The sequence below is a fragment of the Drosophila virilis genome, chromosome 3 (assembly GCF_030788295.1).
Source record: "Drosophila virilis strain 15010-1051.87 chromosome 3, Dvir_AGI_RSII-ME, whole genome shotgun sequence".
NCBI lineage: Eukaryota > Metazoa > Arthropoda > Insecta > Diptera > Drosophilidae > Drosophila > Drosophila virilis.
Window position 1 is genome coordinate 2,390,184 of NC_091545.1, and position 22,966 is coordinate 2,413,149.

The following is a 22,966-nucleotide window of genomic DNA, read 5'->3' on the forward strand; positions in this document are numbered from 1 at the left end:
ACTCTAGCAGATTTGGTTTCCACTCGGCACAGGCACGCCAAAAACAAAACTTTAACCAAAAAGTTCAAGTACAGCGAAACTCAAAATATTTTAAAGCTTTTAAGGCAGTTTTTTAGTTAGTTATAATAATTTGAAAAAGGTTCGAGTCTAGTCGAAATCATAAATGACATATATTTATCGTACGAGTTACATAAATATACAATTAAACTCGCACGCAGGGGATTTAAAAGTATGTTTTCTCTGTTTTTTATTGTGGGACCAGGTTGAGTTTTTTCTTATACCATTTATACAATTTACATAGCCGCTAGCATACGTTTATCGGTAACTGCAATTGTATTTGCATCTGTTTGTGTATGTGCATCTGTATTTCCTAATATATCTACATATTGAGTTGCATCTGTAAAAACATCAGTAGCTATGCCTGCAAAAGTATCTTTATCTGTATCCGCACAAGCATTTGCAACTGCGTCAGTAAACGAACTGTATCTGTAAAAGTATCTTTGTGTGCAGAAGTAATTGTAACTGTATCTGTTATGGGATTCGGGGTGTCAGTAGATGTATCTGTATTTGTATCTGTATCTGTATCTTTATCTTTATCTGTACTTGTATCTGTATCTGTATCTGTATCTGTATCTGTATCTGTATCTGTATCTGTACTTGTATCTGTATCTGTATCTGTATCTGTATCTGTATCTGTATCTGTATCTGTATCTGTATCTGTATCTGTATCTGTATCTGTATCTGTATCTGTATCGTATCTGTATCTGTATCTGTATCTGTATCTGTATCTGTATCTGTATCTGTATCTGTATCTGTATCTGTATCTGTATCTGTATCTGTATCTGTATCTGTATCTGTATCTGTATCTGTATCTGTATCTGTATCTGTATCTGTATCTGTATCTGTATCTGTATCTGTATCTGTATCTGTATCTGTATCTGTATCTGTATCTGTATCTGTATCTGTATCTGTATCTGTATCTGTATCTGTATCTGTATCTGTATCTGTATCTGTATCTGTATCTGTATCTGTATCTGTATCTGTATCTGTATCTGTATCTGTATCTGTATCTGTATCTGTATCTGTATCTGTATCTGTATCTGTATCTGTATCTGTATCTGTATCTGTATCTGTATCTGTATCTGTATCTGTATCTGTATCTGTATCTGTATCTGTATCTGTATCTGTATCTGTATCTGTATCTGTATCTGTATCTGTATCTGTATCTGTATCTGTATCTGTATCTGTATCTGTATCTGTATCTGTATCTGTATCTGTATCTGTATCTGTATCTGTATCTGTATCTGTATCTGTATCTGTATCTGTATCTGTATCTGTATCTGTATCTGTATCTGTATCTGTATCTGTATCTGTATCTGTATCTGTATCTGTATCTGTATCTGTATCTGTATCTGTATCTGTATCTGTATCTGTATCTGTATCTGTATCTGTATCTGTATCTGTATCTGTATCTGTATCTGTATCTGTATCTGTATCTGTATCTGTATCTGTATCTGTATCTGTATCTGTATCTGTATCTGTATCTGTATCTGTACTCTGTATCTGTATCTGTATCTGTATCTGTATCTGTATCTGTATCTGTATCTGTATCTGTATCTGTATCTGTATCTGTATCTGTATCTGTATCTGTATCTGTATCTGTATCTGTATCTGTATCTGTATCTGTATCTGTATCTGTATCTGTATCTGTATCTGTATCTGTATCTGTATCTGTATCTGTATCTGTATCTGTATCTGTATCTGTATCTGTATCTGTATCTGTATCTGTATCTGTATCTGTATCTGTATCTGTATCTGTATCTGTATCTGTATCTGTATCTGTATCTGTATCTGTATCTGTATCTGTATCTGTATCTGTATCTGTATCTGTATCTGTATCTGTATCTGTATCTGTATCTGTATCTGTATCTGTATCTGTATCTGTATCTGTATCTGTATCTGTATCTGTATCGTATCTGTATCTGTATCTGTATCTGTATCTGTATCTGTATCTGTATCTGTATCTGTATCTGTATCTGTATCTATATCTGTTTCTGTATGTGTTAATGTATGCTTGTTAAAGACCTTTTTTTTGCCCCAATTTTTGTTTGGTTGTTAAATTCTCTCCTTCAGTTTCGTTTTTCGAAAAGATATCTTCTTTTTTATGTATTTTTGAAAATATTGTTTTGTACAGTTGTTGTGTGCTAAAAAAATAATATGTAAACTTATAAAAAACAATGCAAAGAATGTTATGTAAGAGTAAGTTTATGCGCATGTTGTTGTAATTGTGTATGCATGAGAGAAACTACAAAATTGTTGTTGCTGTTGCTGTCGATGTTGTTTTTGGCATGGGGCATTTGGGTCTTGTTCCGTGTGCCGTGTTTCGTGTTGTTTCGCTGCCCCATCTCGTGTACATGTTACTGCTTTGTTAACCACGTTTATTTCGCATAAATTGATTGCTATTGACTTTTGATGCCAAAGCCAAACGGTGCACGTATCAATCCACCCAGCATTGTGCTTTACATAATGGTGCAGTTAAAGTGTAGCGTATAGAACACAATTGATTCGATGGGTGCTTAAGTACAGTGTATCTGATTTCGCAGACACATGTGCCTGAAAACTGAAACAACGTTTGGTATTGCTTGCTTCCAATCAAATGCTGTTCTCTAGCGACCTCATTCTCAGTGAAGTGTGTATGAGAATGTGTTTATATTTAGCTAAAATCGAGCCAATTCTTTTTTTTTTGGTTGTTATTTAATGATTGTAAAAGTCGTGGGTTCGAATGGGGTAAAACTATAAAAAGACTCTAATTCAGGTAATTCAGTTCTTCCATGAAGCTAGGTTTAAGTATTTAGAATTAAAGCAATTTAAAAAAATATTCGAATGAAACTGTGTTTGAATCCAATTGTATGTGTTAGTTAAGTCTTTGCTTTGATGAACAAAAATGCATAAGAATTTAATAATCTTGTTGAATTTATTCAAAATTTGAAAAAGCAAAAAATATGAATTCAATCAAATTTTGTATTAATTTTTTGTTTCTCTCAGAGACCTGTCTGAATAAAATGAATAAAATTAAACACAGAAGTACACTTGTACACTTATATACTTTGGCTATATTGAGTATATATATAGATATGTATATCACATATGACATTGACCTTTAATATATTGTACGAGTATGCTATATGGCGTACATTATTCATATTCATATTCATATTCATTCATATTGTTAACAAAAACGCATGCGCGCAGCCGTTGTCGACAGGACTGCTGTGATTTTCTTTTGCCCTTAGCCAGAATAAAGTACAATTAACTAGTTACTGATCAATGCAAGTTTCTAGTTGAAGCATGTAACTTATAAGCTCGAAAAAGTTTTACGTTCCGATTGAGTTATGAAACAAATGAGTTTTTTGGATGCAGGAAATATATTAGTTTGAGAGAATTGAGTTGTATAATAAATTAAATATTATATGAACTATAAATGGCTATCTTCAGCAAGCCGAAGATTGAATACCCTTGTAGAAATATGGCTGATGGCTTTGCAGATATGTGAGGAGCTTGGCAGAGCTCGCAATAGCTGAGTTTGCGTAAGATATGAGTGAGAAATAGTCAAATTTTCCATAAAAAAAATACTTATTTTTCAGACAGACGGATATATTGACCAGGCTATTGATGCTGATCACAAAAATATATACTTTATGGCATCGGATATGTCTCTTTATATGCACGAAGCGTTAGATAACAAGGGTATAAGAATGATTCTACGAATTAGCGTTGAGTTTTTAAGCAAGAGCAGAGCATAGTATAGAAAATGGAAAGTTCAACCGATTGATAAACAAATATTTGAGTCAAATTTTAACAGATTGAATCTACAAAATGTTATGCATTATGTTTGTGTGTTTTTTTCGGACTGTACTTTATTTTGGCTCAATGACAAACTGACGGCATTGCAAAAACAATTATGAACACAACATTTAATTGTTAAAAATTTTGTAGAATATATGTTTATATATATTAAATAATGTTTATATATTGTATAATGGGTATATATGCATTGGAAATTTGCGATTTGCTTCGAATGTCTCAAAACCAAAAGATTATGATTTACAAATAAATAAAAATATATGTGAACAAAGCGAAATTAATAACGAACAAATGTGTACACAAAACGTGTGTTAAGCAAGAGCAAAGGCAGAGAAGAGAGACAGAGAGAGAGAGAGAGAGAGAGAGAGAGAGAGAATGAGAGAGAGAGAGAGACAGAGAGAGTTGGGTAGATAGCTGGGGTACAGAGTTGTTAGAGAGTTAAATTAAGAAGTTGACATATGATATATATATTTTTTTGATTTAACTTTTGATTGACTTTAAGAAACAGAAAAGTTGATTGTCACTTTTTGTTTAAATTTGTTCATTTATTTTTTTTTTGGAAATGTTTTTATTTTTTTTTTTTTTTTTTGGTATATTTGGTTGGTATGTACCATGAGAACTTCCGAAACCGAACTGATACTGAGGACATACATTGTGACGCCGACCTCCACAGGGGGACCTGCAACATATACACACACACAGACAGGTTGAGGGTTTGTTTGTTTTCTTTTTTCTTTATCTATTCAAATTGTCGTTGTTTTTTTTTAGTTGTTCTTGTTGTTGTACTAAAACGTTGTTTGTTGTTTATAGTTGTTGTTGTTAGTGTGGAGCCCAACAAAAATATTAAATAATTACACGCACACCATTGCAAAAATAACATAGACAGAGACTTTTTGCTGTCACTGTCAACTACCAAGAGCTGGCAGTACGCCTTACAATTATCTTTATTATAACCCGAAGGTATATATATATTATATGCTAATATTAAGCTGAACTGAGACTTGAGGGCAATTATGAATAATTTGTGTTATAACTAACGAAAATCCTACGTTTCCGATCATCAACAGATTTCGCTAAGATTGTAAACGTCTGGCAACCCTTTCGAAGCTTTAACTTGTTGGGAATTGGTACAGGTACAGCCTACATGCCAGAGTTCAGTTTAATATTAGTTATTTTACACAAAAACCGACTTTTATTTGTGGCTGTTTAATTTTCTTTAGCAAAATTAAATATACAATGTACAGTTGTGCGCGTTTTTCTTAGTTTTTGATTCATAATTTGTTTCTACATATTTTCTAAAAGTGTGCAAAGGTTTTGCTTTTGTCTTGTTGCACGCGCCGAATGAAAACCAAATCAACTATTTGAGTTTTGTTTTTTTTTTTTTTTTTTATATACTTTTAAGGCCCAGCTATATGAAAGCTATGTATTTTTTTTAAGTGTATTTCGAATATATTCATAATAAAGTCTAGCGTAACATAAAAAAATATATTTTTGTATTCTTTTTGCTGTGATAGCGGATTTAACACACCATTTGGAAAAGCTTTGAATTGTTCTGAATGGTTGGCAGCTGCAAGTTAAGAAAATGTATCTTAAAAGCTTTGTATGATATGTGTGTGATCCTATAAAAACAAGAAGCAGAAGAAGAAGAAGTAGACGAACACAAAAAGACCATGAAGTGAACGCAAGTAAGTTTTGCTTTCATTGTGTAAGTGTGTGGTGGTGGTAGGAAATTGGGATAAAATGGTTTGAATGGCATGAATTTCTATATATTTCGTTGGGAATAGTGTGTGAGACCGGTTGCCGGGGGGTTATTGGGTGGTAAAGCTTGCTATCTGTGCTGCACCAATTACAAATTGTACTCAAATTGTCAACGACACAAACACACAGAGAGAAACTCGTTTCAAAAATTTACACACTAAATAAAAGCGTGAATTCGTATTGTTAAGTAGAAGAAAAAAGCATTGCCAATCTTTAGTTAGTTTTGAGTTCACAGTTACTAAGAGAGAGAATATCATTTTTTTTTTTTTAGATTTTATTCGAATTAACTGAGTGCAGCTTCACGTTTCGATTCGGCTACTTAAGGTACCTAGTTTTTATAAAAGTTTAGTTCATAGCTCAACCTAATACGAGTCAGCACTAACTGGAGAAACCTACGAGAAGTTTAAATAAGTTGAGCTAAATTATAAACGAAAAAGAACGAATCATAACTTAAGTAAAGGCAGAAGAAACAAGTACATTAAAAATAGTACGAAAATTGTTCTACAAATTCGTATATCAAAAAGAAAATGTAGTGTGTGTGTGTGTGTGTGTGTGTGTGTAGAGATATGTATGTGTGTGTGAACACGACGTGTATCTTTATAACTTTTTCTTGTTTTTTTTTTTTTTGGCAACAAACTAAAGCATTGTGTGGCACAAGTTGTATGTTTTAAGTAATGTGAAATAGTCAGATACAAAATAAATTATATTTCAACAACAGAGACAATAGAGAGAGAGAGAGTATGCGAGCGAGACAAAGAGAGAGAGAGAGTTTTGAGAGCTTAAAGGTACAAAGGTCATTTAGTTTGTACCATTTTCACTTCTGAGAGCGAGCTGATTGATAGCACATACATGGTGACTCCGACTTCGACAGGAGGTCCTGAAACACGTACAGTTTGTTTTGGCATGGTTATATACATATAAATATATAGATATATTTTTTATATGCGAACAAAATAACGCTACTTAACAGTTAGTCAGTTGAAAAGTATATGAATTAGTTCAGCTAATATTGAACTATACTAAATAATATATATGGTATGGAATATACGTTGTGCCCGCCCACGTTCAAGTCACGTTAACTAACCCTATTTAGTGTGTTTAACTAGTTGTTGTATTTAAATATGACGCTTGTACTTACCACCATAATTGGGTCTTACTCTTTTGTCATAACTAACACTAAAGGAGTCGAGTATAGCGGATATGTTTACGTCACCCAACATGCTGCCGCCGCCAGTTCTAAAGAGGGGAAGAGAAGAGAAAATGCATGTTAAATAAATTAGGTATAATCATATGAAAATTAGCTATACTCATATTTATAGCAAAAACAGCTAGCTTTGGCACAACGAATATTAAATACGCTGTGCGGCGTATTACAATGCAATAAAGGTATATTTCTATCCGATTGTTTCTATATAAGCTATATGATATAGAGGTTGACAATATTTGCAGGATGTTGACAAGATATGTGGCTAATAGCTAGGCTCGTTAAGCAATTAATTGTAAGTATAAGATATGTTCACAAATAAAATAGTTGTTCAGATAACAGCAATAGCAGACCGACTTATAAAGCCTTTTGAAATGTTTAAAAGTCTAGAGACGCAAGTAATGTTAGCCTCAAAAATCCCATCCCAGACATGGGTCAAAATTTCCCACCCACTCAAAACTCAACCAATTTTCATAAGGTTTGGCTTTTAATTCATGGTTTGGCCGCCAGTAGTACTAGAGGTAGTTACCCGGCGTCGCTCGAACGAATATCAGTTAAATGCAAGTGGCAAATAATTTTGTTGTGTAATTTGCAGACAAAGAGCCTCTAGTTTGAATTGAGTTCGATTTGAAAAACAAAAACGAGTATAAAAAATTTCACAATATATAAAATATAATTAGAATAAAATAAGCATAGCTTTTGCAAGCTTGTGGGCAATTCGATTTGATTTTGTTCACAGCTAAAGGAAAAATAAAATTGCTTTGTATACGAAACCTAGATTTAATTTTTGTTAAGAATATGGCAAAAGCTAGGCACAAACATGGCTAGACGATAGAGCTGTACGCTCTATATGCTGGGAAACGCCTCCTCTTGGCTGTTATCTACATTTATACAACTTTATTAAGCCCTTGTTTTTTTTCCAGACATTTTATGGCTGTGGGGTATGAAAGCGGATGAAATGGAAACGGCTGCTGCAGGTATGTGAGTGTGTGTGTGCCTGCATATGGGTATATTTCTATATGTGTGCGTACGCGTGCGTGTGTGTGTGTGCTTTGTGCCACATTTACTTTATTTGGCATCAAGTGCACACACCCACGCAAAGTCAAACAGTCAAACGGGCTGCCACAACCCATAGCCAGGGACATACGAATATTTATTTATGTGAATGCATATACATATATATATATGTATATATATACATGTGTGCTTACACATGCGAGATTGTACATGTGTGTGCTTGTGTGTGTATTATTTATGGCAAGTCCCTGGCGCTGAAGGCACAACCATGACTGTGTTTATTTGCGTCTATTCTGCGCTAAACTGTGCTATTAAAGCGCGTTTGTTGGCATTTTAACTGTCTCGCTGCTCGGCTATACACTCAAGTCTGCATGTGTGCGTGAGTGTGTGCGTGTATGTGTATGTGTGTGTGTGTGTGTGCTTGCTGCTGTTGTGTGTGCGTGAGCGAAATCACAATTTAATAAAAGTTACGCCTGCAAATAAACAGCCAATATGAGTTACTTTCTTCTGTTTTGTGCGCGCGCGCAGTTCAAAAGTGTTTGCGCTTTAATGCCCATCTAAAGGGTATTGCTAGTATCTCATTCAGTTTGTAACACATTGATGGAGCTATGTCCGTTTGTATGTATACTCATGTCCGTCTGTCTGTCCATCTTCCGAACTCGGAAGACCAAGATCCTATCTTAAATATATATTTCCTTCTGTATCAAATGCGGTTGAATCATGTTATTTTCTTTCGATATCATCTCACATTTTCACGATATGGAAAAATTTCGATTCTACGACTAGGTTTTTAAGCACAGTTCGCATATTATTAGAACTTAATACACTGGTTTATTAATTCATAATTGGAAAACAAATGATTATTGTGGGTCCAACCTGGCTCTCTGGTTTACATAAACATTTTATAAAGATTGGATGATGAATACTCGAGTTAACTCAGAATGACTTTCCCTTATGGAATATGGAGTATGTAGTCAAGAGAAGCACAAGCAAGGCCTGGTCTAAGGTGCGCTGCCTGTGGTCAGGGTATGTATGCAGGCAATGTTAGATTCTTGGTATAAGGTGGTTCAGGGTATTCGCTAGTCGAACACTCCTGATAAAAGCACTTTTATTTTATTTTTTAATTTTTGTTTCCATTTTAGCATTTCTGTACGCAAATTTGAAATTTCACCTTTAAAGCTAATTATTATTAGAGCTGAATTGTTTTTAATTTAGGAGCCAGCTGCAAGCTGTAATCAAGGCACATAGACCCTTTTTCCCCCCCTCTCTCTCTTTCGCCCGTTCTCTCTCTCTATTTTCTCTCTCTCTCTCTGTCCCTGCTCTCACTGTCTCGCCTGCTGTCGGCTTTTGTGTATACGCAGCGTTGGCATTAAAGCAAAAGCCGACGCGAAAAAATGGCAGCCTATTTATAAATATGTATTTATGTGTGTAAGTATAAGTATTATTTATATATATATATAAATGGCTTCTAGCTGGTAACTTCTGCAATGGCCTGACAACAGTTGATATGCGGTTTGCCTGTGCTTTGTGGATAATGAAAAAGTTTTGATTGCTATTTGATTTGAGTCTAAGAAATGACAGCATTAGCAGCGTGCGGGCACTTCGCTGCCGTACACCGCTGCGTATGCGCAATATTTGTTTTCCGCTCGCGAAAAAAAAAACATAACGAACAACAACAACAACAACAAGCAATGTCATCAAAATTTTAATCTTACCCACTGACAGCTTGTCGCGGCAATTGCTTGCAGAGTGCGCCTCGCATTTGCCATAGACAAAATTGGGGCGTGGCCAGCTGGCAGCGTGGCGTATACGTAATATGCAAATGAGCTGGCAAGCCAGCTGAACTAATTATTATGCCACATTTGATCAACTTATTTATGCAGCTGCGCGCGGGACACACTCCACAAAACAGACATGTGTACACATGTGTGAGTGTATATGTGTGTGTGGGGGGTCTGTGTGTGTGTGTGTGTGTGTGGCACTCGTTATTGAGTGCACTAGAAAATATTGAAGCAGCGTCCAAATATTTGCCTATTGAGACATGCAGTAAGTAGTATTGACTGATTGTTATCTTATTGTAAAACCCTGTGAGTTTTGTGTGACAATTGCTCGACTAGCCGATGCCCTGTATGCAGATAGAAAGTATCTGAAGTATGTTATGCATACTTATCGAGTGCATCTTTTATACTTCTGATAATTCTTTTTTTTCCCAATCGACTGGCTAAGTGTCTTCTAAAGGGACGCAGAATTGAAGAATTCCGAATGCGGAGGAGATTGCGAAGGTCTCATCCAATCGATATTTTGGATCGATTTACAATAAACAATCTGTTTTGATTAATTTATTATGTTAGATCTAACTATAGAATAAATTGTATTACATTTATTCATATAAATAAAACACAAAAACAATATTTAATTAATTAATTTAATAAACAAACGAAATGATTACAAAAAGTCAGAACTTTGCTTCAACTCTACTTTATGAAGGTTCTTTTTTGTGCACAAAGTATCTCAAGTTTTTGATATATTAGTTTTTTATTCCCGAAAAGTGTCCATTGTGCTCATTATTTATACACTTCTTTTGAAAAGCAATGACCACAAGAAGTTGTTAGAAGTTTGCTTCAACTCTGCCTTAACAAGCTTTCTTTTGGCGTATAAAGTGCCCATGATGCCCATTTTTCCACTTCTTCCATTTTTTGCTAAGATAAAAAAACTAAAAATCTGTTAGTTACATTGAAAAGAAATGCTAACAGAAAATAAACATAACTTCGCTTCAACTATGCATAAACAAGCTCTCGTTCGCATTATGCACATACTACTTATTTGTACATAAACTAGCGAATTTATGTTTACTTTTAACACAAACGACAATAAGACATAGGAACTTCTTTTAAGATCTGCATTATTAATTTTATTTAGCACATTTGGCACATTGTGCGCGTTGCATGCAATAAATGCGCGCATAAGTAGGCAACGCTTTTTGCAACACAAAATTGCAAAGTGGCTTGCACAAGTTTCAAGCAGCAGCAGCATCACAATAAAAGCTGTAACTGTTACGAAAACAACAACAACAACAACAAGAAATACGATGGGCTATAAGAAAGGCATGTCATGCGCAGGAGTGAGCATGGTCCAGGCCCAAAACGTGTCGCCGAGTGTTATGCCAACACCATCCGCCATATTATCGCTGGCCACACAGTTTGTTGTCTTATCTGAAGCTGTTGTGTGTGTGTGTTTATTTGTGTGTATTTGTGTGTGTGTGTGTATTTGTGTGTGTGTGTGTTTTTGTGTGTGTGTGCGCCTGTGGCAACGCCCCAACATTGGTGGCTGCGTAACTTATGCTGCTGGCCCGCAAATGAAAATGTAAGAAATATCTTTGTTATTGTTTGTTGCCGCTGCTATTGTTGTTATTTTTACTGTTGTTGTTGTGGTTGTTGTTGTTGCTGTTGTCGGCGTTGCCGTTGTCGTTTTTAGTGGCACTTTGAGCGCTGGCCCATTACGTATACGCTGCGTTGGACACGCGCCATTGCATAAATTCAAGTGTTATGTTAAAACAAAGCGGAAATGCGAAAAAACAGCTAGCTAACATTATCTTGCTGCCAGTCAGCATGCCCCACCTTCCTGTCCCGGTCTCTTTCTCTTTCTCTATCCCTCTCTATCTCCCTCTCTCTCTCTCTATCTCTCTCTCTCCGAATCCGGGACACCCATGTCAGACAAAAGTCTAGCTGGCAACGGCAATGCCAGCGCCAAGATAAGCACAACTTTGGCAAAGGCCTTTATTTTGCGCAGTAAAACGCTGCGTCTTTGTATGAGTATGCGTGCCTGTGTGTGTGTGTGCGTGTGTGTGTGTGTAAGTGACTCTGGACTTTTACGCGGCAATTGTGATACCCAACATGTGACTAAGCGTTTTTTAATAAAGTGATAACTTGATGCCTGACGTTTCCTAAAAATAAACATATTCCACAGCCGAAGCTGAAGTGCGGAGCGTGCGGGGACGGGGCCGGGCCGGGGGAAAAAAAATGGCCGGATAAACATGTTTGGCGCTGACCACGCCCATGCACACACAGCCAACATCATTTAGTGGTAAAAAAAAAGACCAACGGAAAGTAGGATTTTATGTGGGTGTGACAACATGATTGGAAGAGCACATAAAAATATTAAAGCAACAAGTTAACGGAAAATTAAAGATATAATATCAAAGTTTTTCGGATTATCTGATTAAAAATGTATAAACAAATATTGAGAGCTTTTGTCGTGTAGTTTTTGGGTTTAATATTCATTTGAGTCGTAAATATTTGGCACAGTTTTTCTGGCTCAAACACAGAACGTGAAGTTTTTAATATGGGCGCTTTGCTTGTCGCATTGCTTAACTTTTGTAATTCTCAACAAGTTAAGGCTTCGACAACAAAGCGCTTGCAAACCTTCTGTTGTTCAGTTTACCAACAACCTACTAATTTTGATGAGTTTTGCCTTGTTGTTTCTTATATTTATATAACAAATAACTAACATAAACCTCAAGCCGGACAGCTTATTATAAGTAATCAAAGTTCAATTAAACCAATTGCTCAATCGATTGCTATATTTGGCTCAATTAGACTTCGCTCGTGGGACACAATAAGCTATTTCTATATATAGTATAAAGTCTTCTAAATGTAGTTTGTTTTATAGAGAGTTTTTTATCAGTATAGCTCAGTTATACCAATAAAAGACTTCTAATATGGCTTACAGCTGCATGGCAAACAAGTTTGCATTCTTGTTTTATATTAAGAAAACATTTACTTTTTTTGAAAAATAAGATTCTTCCCTTTACTATTTCAAAAGAAGCATTTTAAGTATTGTTCTTGGAGCCAATTTATTTTCAGTTTCTCTTTCTTCAACCAACATAGTGCGAAGTGCTCACATTCAACCCAAAAGCCAACATTCATATAAATTTCAGCTTCCAAAGTCTAATCAATCCGTTAGTCAGCCAGTTAGTCAGTTAGTCAGTTAGTCAGTCAGTTACTCAATCAGTCAGTCAGTCAGTCTCTCGGGACAAACACTTTTTCAATATAGATCTGTATACCCTTACTTATATGTTTTTATGGGCTAACCCGTTCTACAGCCTTCACAATGATTTGTTCTTTGATAAAATCAAATTTGAAATTCAATTGATGTGACAGCTAAAAGTGAGGAAAATGCATAAAAAATTGCATTACTTTGACAAGTCCTTGACATTTTCCAAATGAACATCAACAGACAGCACACAGAGTGAGAGAGAGAGAGAGAGAGAGAGAGAGAGAGTGAGAGAGAAAGAGGGGGACGGAGATAGACTATAAAAAACCAGGCTAGGGCAAATAGCAGCGAGGCTAGCAAAAATAGTTGCTGGTCGAATTGCATTACGAGATACATTTGAAAAGAGAAAAAGGCTGGCACACAAAAAAAAAAAATGAAAGAAAAATATATAGATTGTGAAGTTGCCGTGTCTGGGCTTTATTAAATATTTGAAAAGCGAATAGAAAATGGCAGCGGCTGGCTGAACTGCGACCCTAAAAGGCCCCCTTTTCGCTTGGAAGCAGCCCCTTTGTGGATATTCTCAATCATCCTCAAAATGTGAAGGAACAACAATTTACGCTCAATGGCACTCGACGGCGGGCTGTTGTCGCAGCTGCTGCCAACGTCTCCAGCCAGCGATGATTTTCGTTATACCCTTGCTGTTGAGGGTATTCTCACTTTTGACATAGATTATGTCACGCTCAGCAGGTGACATTCATAAGGAATATCGGGTTGTTATTTTGATGAAACTGAATTTATATATGTAAATATTTGCGAGCGTGGCATCAGAAGCCTGCGAGTCTTAGATGCCTGAGCGTTGAACCAGCAAGCGTGAGCTCGCTGGTTCAAACCCTACTGCACTCTTCTTATATATGCTACTGAACTTCTATATCATATGGCTGCCATAGAAACAATCTTTTCAGAAGCTCGGACTAGCAAGAGTGAGGTTGCTGGTTCAGATCCCACTGCACTTTTGTAATATTTTCTGTTGCGGCCTGGAATAGAAATATGTCGAAACTGTGTGCTACATTGAAGGGTATTGCAACTTCGATACTAAGCTTTCTGTTATTTTTTTTTTTTTTTGCTGAATGGTGCAGCCTGCCACACACACACACACACACACACACAGGCTTCTGCTCCTGCTTCTGTCATCAGCTGGGCGGTGTTGCTTTGTCGCTGGCACTTCGGCATTATCTGCCATCAATAAATTCCAAGTGAAGTGCGCATTTGTGTGGCAAGTGCTGCACAACGGGGCACACAGCGGGAGATAGAGGCAACAGCAGCTACCAGTGCCAGTCCGTGTCCGAGTCCGTTTGCCCAGTCTCCTCCAGTAGGCAGCCAGGCAGGCAGGAAGTTGAAGGGTCTAAAAGTGAGCAGCAGACGTTGGACTTTTGTGCGGGCAAATTGTGTCGTTGTGTTGCTTTGGCCTTTAACCTTTCTTAGCGGCAGCTGCGCGCGTGTGTGTGCAAGGCTGCACGATTTCTGTGTATGTGTGTGTATGTGTGGCCGTGTCGCCTGTGCAATGTTGCATGAAAAAGTGGCGTAAACTCAACTCCAATGCCGCACCGCCTGGCCCAAATAAGCAGCCAACTGTGCTAAAGTCGTGCCACTTGCCACATTTCTACGACATTTGCCTTTGCCTTTGCCTTTGCCTGCCGCCAGTCGCCTGTTTGCCCTCTGACCCCGTGTTGTTTTGTAGCAGCACACGCGATCAGCTAAGCCCATAAACGTGCATTTGTACGTCTCAGTTCCTAGTTAGTGGCAGTTGCCTATCCGCCGCTGGAGTGTGCCCCCAAACCTTTTGATTTACTTAAATTGCCTGTTTGGGCGGCTTATGCAAATCTTGTCTCTATATGTGTTGCGAACTCAGCCATTTTCTAGCTAAATTTGGCTATATTCAGAGCTTGTTATTTAGTTTCTATTAAGCAGACTCGTGTACGCAATCGATTTAGCTGAAAACCGATAGGCGTGAGCGTTAGATCCTCGAAATAAGCACTGTTCGAATTAACTCATCACCCAACCCGTTCATACCAACAAAATTCGAACTGCTTAGCAATTTTTTCATACTGCTCGAATCAGCAACATGTTCGATCAAATTAGTTTGGTGTTGTGTCAATGTAAATTAAGACATGAATGTACCATTATCTTGAATACAATCGAAAGTATTCGAGTTAAGAGCTCCGGCTTACTTTTAAAATTGAACTGAGCTCTCGTTCGAGTCCACAGACTTAATTTGTTTTTTGTCTGCAACTAAAGCAACTCGAACTGAATGTGAGTCCCCACTCGTTCGAGCGAAATAATTGTTCGCCTATTCAAGTTACGTTAATTCGAGCTGCATAATTTAGCTACTTTTTTTTAGCGACAACTGGCAGCACTGTTGCCGCACCTCCTTGCAGGGCTGCACCTAAATATGGCCTAATGAGCGTTAACTCGAAAAGGCAAAGAAATACATTGCCAAATGCCACAAATTGTGTACAATTCTTTTGGGCCGCTAATCAAATATGTCGCATGCACCTTTCGAAAACCAAACCAAACAACCAGAACACACTTTCAACAAATACCCAAGCCAACCCCACCCCATCTGTCCAGGCAGCCCTTCAACTAGTTGGTAATTACAAGCGCTGCGCCTGGCAGTTGTCATTTTTCAGGCCCGTCGCATTTTAATAGCCGCCACATGCAAATGTGACGATGACGAGCTTAATAAATTGCCCACATTCATTTAAAAAAAAAAAAAAGTAATCCTCAGCTGTAGTGTTCACTGTAGTAGTTTACTGTTGACCCGCTCGAAACAAGCTGTCATTGCGCCTAATTAGCCCAGTTGACCAGCTCCGAGGCTCAGCTTTTACACGTTGCGCATTTTGCAGTCAACTAATTTTGTATAATCATAAATTATCATGAACTATGACTCCATTGGGACGAACACACACACAGGGGCCGCTGCAGTTGTGCAATGCAGCAAAGTGCCGCAACAATAAATTTATTTCTATTAAAATATTCAACTCAAGCGTTTTTTATTCCTTCTACAATCTGGAGCGAAACAAAATATGCATCATACTGCAGAAGCAGGAAGAAACTTTTATGACCCTGTTCATCATATGCAAATATTTTTTAAGCCAAGATTAACAAATGACAAAACTTTGACAAATTATGACAATTGGGATGTGGGCTATATGATGCAAAAATAGTCGAACAAATTTGACATGCCAATATGCATTAATTTTGGCAACCCAGAGGTCTATAATGCACATCATGCACATTTATTAAGATATCGAAAAGTTATAGAAATTTGGCCACTTTACAACTCAATTTTGGCATGATTTTTGACTATAAATTTGCTTGTTCAGTAAAACATCGTTTTAAGTAACAGAAAAATGAAGACTGATTTTGAACTAAATCTATGCGTCATGCAACAGTTAAATATGACGTTTTTGCATCAATCAGTCAATCGTCTAACTTATTGTAGTAAAACTTCGTTCTAGAACTAGTATAAAAGAGACTTGAACCTGGTTTTGCGTATAATTAATCTCCAATGCGACAACTAGACGTGAAGCTGTTAGATCAATCAATAAATCAATCAATCATTGGTTCAATCAAGATTTACAGCTTATAACTAAACTTCGTTCAAAATCCAATTCAAACGCGGCTTGAACCTGATCTTAAGCATAATCAATCTCTCATACGACAACTAAAAATGATCAATCAATCAAAAAATAGGTTCAATCATGTTTTCACTAACATGCAAGAACCAATACAAAATCAGGGTGAGACTTTCTACATCAATCGCTCAATCAATCAACTAGTTCATCAATCAAGTTGTAATAGTATGATATAGAATCAGATCAATGCCGGTTTGAACCTGATTGCAAGCGTAATCTATCTTTCGTGCGACAGCTAAATATAAAGTGAGTAATCAATCAATTAGCTCAATCAAAACTTACGCAGACTGCACTGTGGTGCTCCGTTTGGGGCCCGTCTCCTGTACGATTAGCGCCATGTTAATGGCCAGCCAAATTGTTAGCAGGGGTGTGCGGGTGCGGGGCGTCAGTATAGTTAATTTATCCATTGCTGAAACACTCATGGTGGTGCAAGTTGTTGTTGCTTTTGTTGTTGTTGTTGTTGTTGTTGTGGTGCGTGGCAAAGTCACAAAGTTTGGAAGGTTGGTTATTGGTAGTCGTGGTTGCGAATTATTGCTTAGTTAAAAATTTTCTTGTTGTTGTTGTCGTTTGCTTTAGTTAGTTGCGTGGCATTAAAAAGGTTTGCTTTGTTTTATATTTTTTTGGTTGTTGTTTATAAAGTAAGTTTTAGTTGATGTTTTAGTTACAGTTGCAGTAATTAGTTAAGTAAAGCTTCTTCTGCTTCCTCTGGTACAGTTGATTTGAGTCTTCTGCTTTAGCTAGCTTCTTCCTTAACTTCTCTTATCTCTTGTGGCGCTCTAGTCTCTCAGTCAGTGAGTTAGTTGGTTGTTTTAGGCAGCGAGGCATTCAGTCAGTACATCAGTGCATGCGTGTGAGTGTATGTTGTGTTGTGTTGTGTGTGTGTGTGTGTGTGTGTTATCTGTGCGTTTAACTTTGCAAATTGTCTGCCTGTTGCCTGTGTCTCAATGCATGCGCTGCCAGTGCGAGATCGTTTGACTGCGCGGCCAGGCGTAGCTCAACCAGAACAATGCCAGCACGAGTAGCATCAGAAGCTGACACAACACAACCGAATCCGATATAGATTCAAGTTCAATTGGACTCGGTATGGCCAGACTGGCATGAGCCACTGTTCCTGTTCCTGTGTCTGTTCCTGCTCTAACTGCCTCCTGCTGCTCCTGCTGCTGCCTCGCTGTTGCTCTCGTGTCGGTTGTTCCTCTGCTGCGCGCTGTTGTCCTCGGCCACATCAATTGCCAGTTGCTGCTCCAAAGTTGTTGTTGTTGTTAGCCCACCTCCGTTCTGCTGCGCTCGTCCGTTAACTTTCTGTTTGCCTTCTTCTTAAAGCCTGTCTGCTTTTTTTTTATATTCTTTTAATTACTTTTCTCTCTGGTCGTTGAGCATTTTACGTTTGTTCAGTGTGCACATTTTATGTGCTGCGTATGCGTGCCTAGGCTCTGTTCGGTATGCTGTTCATCTTTATCTCTGGCTTACGGTCCTTCAGTTCGTCATCCAAATAGACGCTCCATTCCATTGCCTGTTTTATGTCCTGCTTATTGTTATTGTACCACGGCGCCTTTATTGTCCTCGACCTGTAACCAGCGCCACTTGTTGTTGTTTTTGCTCTTGATGTTGTTTTTGTTGTTGTTGTTGTTGTTGTTGTTGTTGCAGGCGACTTGTCTCATTTTATGTGTTTGGTTTGGAAATTGTTCGTTTGTTTGTTTTGCCTTTGGCTTTAACTTTTGACATTGTTACTACGATTTTAGGTTCCAATAATTTTGTGTGTTCTTTTTCTTAGTTTATATTACTTCATAAACACTGAAAATTTTGAAGAATCAATATTGAAACATTTCTATACTATTTATTTCATTTTGTTCAATAGTATTTCTTATATTTTTTTTAACTATCTATTAAAAGCACACAATAGTTAAACTTGAATATTTTATATTATTTGTAGAATTAATTTTGATTTTTATTTTTTTAATTTATTAATTAATTATTGAATTAATTTCTATTTGTATATTTGTTTATTTGATCTCAATTTTATCAATGATAATTTAGGTTGTTTATGTTATTTATTTTTTATATAGACCCAATTTTTAGAAATTAGCTCCAATCAAAATATTTGCTTTATGACCCCTTTATATTATTTAATTTTTTAATTTATGTATATATACTTATATCCAATTTTTTATATTACTTCATTATTTGATTATTATTTATAAATATTTATTTATTTAATTTTAATTTTCTTTACGTATTATTTTGCCAAGATACAACATATGTATATTGTTTATTTATTTTTTTTGTAGCAATGTTTATCATTATTTAATTTAATTTAATTTTATTTTGTATGTCTTTTATTTATTTATGTTTTAACTTTTATTTTAGTTCTAGTTTAAGTTTTTTTCATACATTCCAAATTTCTGTTTGTATTCCAATTAAACATTTTACATATGAATTTTCGTCTGTAGTTTGTTAATTTTGTTGGATGTTCCGAATTGTGTAGTTTAATTTTATATTTTCTTGCACTTTTTCGAATGTCTGGTCTTAGTTGTATCAAGTTTATTTTTTTTTAATTAAATATTTTATATATTATATATGTAAATACATAAATAACGGCTTAGTTGGGGCGCAGCTGGCTTAAAATCAAATTGGTTCAGCTTCGTAAGTTTCGAAGTAAATCTATGCATATGCGTAAAAGTCTACTGACACACATAAGCACGCACTCACACACAGGCACGCAGGCATACTGACACACATAAAAACTCACATGCACACAAGCTTGCACACACACACACACACATACACACAGAGTTATGAGCAGGCTCTTTTGTATACTTGTAATTTTGTTTGGTTTTTTGCCACTTCTGCTTCTTCTTCTTCAGCTCTCGTCTTCCTTAGATATATTTGATTTTTTTTTTTTTAATATTTATTTATTTTTTCTTTCTGCCCTGCTGCTTGCCGTCCGTTACATTTTCTCAGCTGCGCGTTTGAAAGCCGTTTGGCCGTGTTGGCAAACGGGACCAGAACCGTTGACAGTTGTTCAGCGCCAGGCTGTAGACGCGAGAGCGAAGCGCGAGCAGCGAGAGAGCGCAATGGAGCCAAAAATAGCCTGAGCCTGAGTGCGAGAGAAAGAGAGAGTGAGTGAGCGCAGCGCTTGTAGGTATGCTAAGGCTGCAAAGGCGCGCTCATCTCCGCCTCGCCTCGCCTGCTCAGGCTCGTTCCGCCTCGCTCTCTCTCTGTCTTGCGCTCTCTCTCTCTCTTTGCTGCTGTCTGTCGCTTTGGCCGTGCTGTGCGCTTTGGGCCATGTTTTTGTTCCCTTTTGGACTTGGCTTTTGCAGAAAATGTCACTGGCAAACTGTGGCAACCCCGGCAGTTACACTCTGTTTAGCATAAACGCTTGCTACTTGGCTCCTGCCACTAGCTGCTAGCTCTGTGTGTGTGTGTGTGTGTGTGTGTGTGTTGTGTGTTAGGCCTTTTGCTTTTGTATTGTTGTGTGTGTGTTATTCTTTTTATTTTTAATTTTAGCTTTTATTTGTTTTTTTTTTTGTTTTTTCTAAGCGCATTTGATTTGTATGCCGCTTTGGCTCCTTCCGGCGCCACGTCCTTTCGTCCCCGCATTGTAATATGCTTTTTATGTTTTTGCAAAATTCTCCTACATATATCTCGTTAATTGGTTTTGTGTGTGTGTGTGTGTGTGTGTGTTTGTATTACATATGTGTGTGTGGCTTTTGCTTTCAAAATTTTGCCTGCCTCGTTGCTTTGATTGCATTTGCTGGCAAAGGATTTAAATTTGGTACCAGCCGCTAAAATGTTGTCGTTTTTGTTGTTGTTGTTGTTCTTGTTGTTATTTTGTCGTATGTGTGTGTGTTTGTGTGTGTGTGTGCATTGTTGCCATGGCTGTTGCTGTTGTTCAACTTGTTAAAAAGCATGCGAGCTAAGCCTTTGCCTTTGCCAAATAAATTACATAAGCACATGCACATGTATGTAAACATACACAATGCACTGTACAGAGTCTGGATGAAGAGTTTTCTGCTATATTAATTAAGTTTGATATGAATATCAGTTGTTGTATTTATATATGTAGACGTAAATCAGCTGCAGCTAAAACTGCGTACACAGCCTGCCCTTTGTTTGAGAGTTATTAATGAGTTTTACATATTTGATGAGCTACAAAACGGAATGTTCTTATACCCCAAACCCATTAAAAAAAGGGTATAAAGGGCAGAAGAGCTTTGAGCAAATGTAGGTAGAAGGAGAAGAAGGCAGAAGGAGACATCTCTAAGCTTATCAGGCATTTATATGCTTGATCAGCATCGAAAGACTGAATTTTTTGTATGCATGCATGAGCCTGACCATCTCGAGAACTTTAAGAGATATAGCTATATGTTAGATCTTAGATCTTAGAAAAGCCGAGAACTCTCAGCTAATAGTATGTATAGTATTTATAGTACGTATAGTACGTATAGTATAGTATAGTATGTATAGTATGTATGCCCAGATTCATTTTAGGGTATCTCCAAGTCGCGCACTTCCGATTTACTCGTTTAATATGCAAGCGTACGCCTTACTTTTGGCCCACTCTTTGCATATTTAATGGTCACCAACTTGCAAATTACTTAATCAGATTTTATAGACAACTCACAGTATTTTTTGGCAAAGTTTTTAATGGCAGCACCGAAATTACTCGCAATATACCAACAATTTTTGGCCAGCTTTCAAAAGGGCCTTTAAATATTCCTTACGCCCAGCTGTCAGCGTTGAGGTGCTGGCTAAGACTTTAAGCCCTTAAGCTTTGGGGCCAGTATCATTATCATGAGCGGCTGTGCTTATGCCTCGTTTATCTACAGATATGCAGCACTAAACCAGCTGTATATGTGTGTGTGCATGTGTGTGTGTGTGTGTGTGTGTGCCTTGATATGTGGGTCTGCGCGTTTTTGGCAATTAAAAGCATATGCGGGCCGGCTGCCTCATCAGGCTAATCAACGAGCGAACAACCCAACAATTTGCTTCAAAATAAAACAAAGCCAAGTTAGCAAGGCTGGGCGCAGCGAAGGGGCGGGTTGGGCAAGGGGTGCCGCAAGGCAGCTGCCAAAACGAGCATTGGAGACGCGCACGAAGACGCCGTCGACGATTTTGACGTCGCGGTGCGATGCTCCTAACTTATGCAGAGTGCCCAACCACAGGCAAACAAACGTTTATACACACACACACACACACACACTCATACACAGACAAACACACACAAGCACACACACTCGCGAACACACATACGCGCGCGTTGCAGCAGACTCCTTTTTACCTACACTTTTGAGTATTTATTTAGGGTTTGCTTTTTTGTTGTGCTGCCTTTGTGTGTGAGCGTGTGTGTGTGTGTGTCAAGCAAACACGGCCAAAATGATGTGTGTGCGTGTGTGTGTCAGAGCAAATGATTCAGCTGCTTTTATTTGTTTAAATTTTGTGCCGTTTTGCAAAAAATGCGCAACTTATTTTTTGATAACGAATTTTGACTGTATATAGTACATGCATATATATTTATATACATATTTATATATATATATATATATATATAATTTCATTCTAAACACGTATTTGCCGTTACACACACTCGCACACACACACACACACACAGCAAGAGCCACGCATACGACGCGCTCTCTATACCAAGAAATATGCATAAAGTTGGCTTCGATTTTTGCAGCTACGCCTCTTTTTTTTCGCCCAACGCCAGATTGAAGCACAATTTTTGTTCATATTTTTTTTTTTTAATTTTTCAATAATTTATGAATCGTTGAATTTGTTATTGTTTAATTTTGCAGATGATTTTTTTTTGTACTGTATTTTTACCAGAAATCGGTGTGTGTATGTGTGTGTGTGTGTGTGTGTTTTGGGAAAATGTATCTATGGCTCGCTTTGAACTATTTTTGCACACAGCGTTGACGAGGACAAACGTCTGAACTCAACTCGACACGGACACGGACTCGGGACCTGAACGCCGACGTCGAGGCGCTCAGCAGAAAAGCAGCCAGAACGAATCGCTGGCCCAGTGTTGTAAAACACGAAGCTTCACAAAATTCTGGGCGCGACTGGCGAGAGTCCAACACGAAGGGCTAGCCGAACGCCAAAATCCGAATGTTGAGACGAAGTCAAACCGGGCCGAAAGTTGCACGCTTCAGCTCTCAGTGTTTGCAAAGGGGCGGTAGGTGTGCTGTGGGGGAAGGGAGGGGGAGAGGGGTTTGGGTATATGTAGCTCTAGCTGTAGCTTCTATAAGTCCTTGTTATTGTTGGCTTTAAGCGCTGTCTTTCGCTGTTTCGCTGCCTGCGTCGCTGCCGGCATCGGCGTCGCAGCAAACGTTTTGGGCCGCTGCCGCCAGCCGCCCACTGCCCCTCCCGCAGCTGCTGCTGCTGCTGCTGCTGCTAGAAACTCTGGCACTTCTCGCTCACAAATCAACATAAATCA

The 22,966-nt window shown here is 37.6% G+C and overlaps 1 protein-coding gene across 8 annotated transcripts in view; it reads right to left on the reverse strand.

Annotated features, from left to right (window-relative positions):
• Rdl (Resistant to dieldrin) overlaps nt 1-22,475 on the reverse strand; it is a 44,542-nt gene extending 22,067 nt beyond the window's left edge. For 5 of the 8 annotated variants that reach the window (XM_015175532.3, XM_002046119.4, XM_015175530.3 and 2 more), the window contains exons 1-4: nt 22,354-22,475; nt 16,813-18,321; nt 6,761-6,858; nt 6,432-6,499 (exon numbers count right to left, since the gene is read on the reverse strand). In XM_015175532.3, coding sequence (XP_015031018.1) covers nt 6,432-6,499; nt 6,761-6,858; nt 16,813-16,952 — 306 coding nt within the window. In that variant the 5' untranslated portion in view covers nt 16,953-18,321; nt 22,354-22,475. Of the gene's footprint in view, nt 1-4,475; nt 4,544-6,431; nt 6,500-6,760; nt 6,859-16,812; nt 18,322-19,344; nt 19,360-22,353 lie in introns of those variants that run through there. The other 3 variants (XM_015175534.3, XM_070207930.1, XM_070207928.1) reach the window with 2 other exon arrangements.
• Nucleotides 22,476-22,966: the final 491 nt, after the last annotated feature.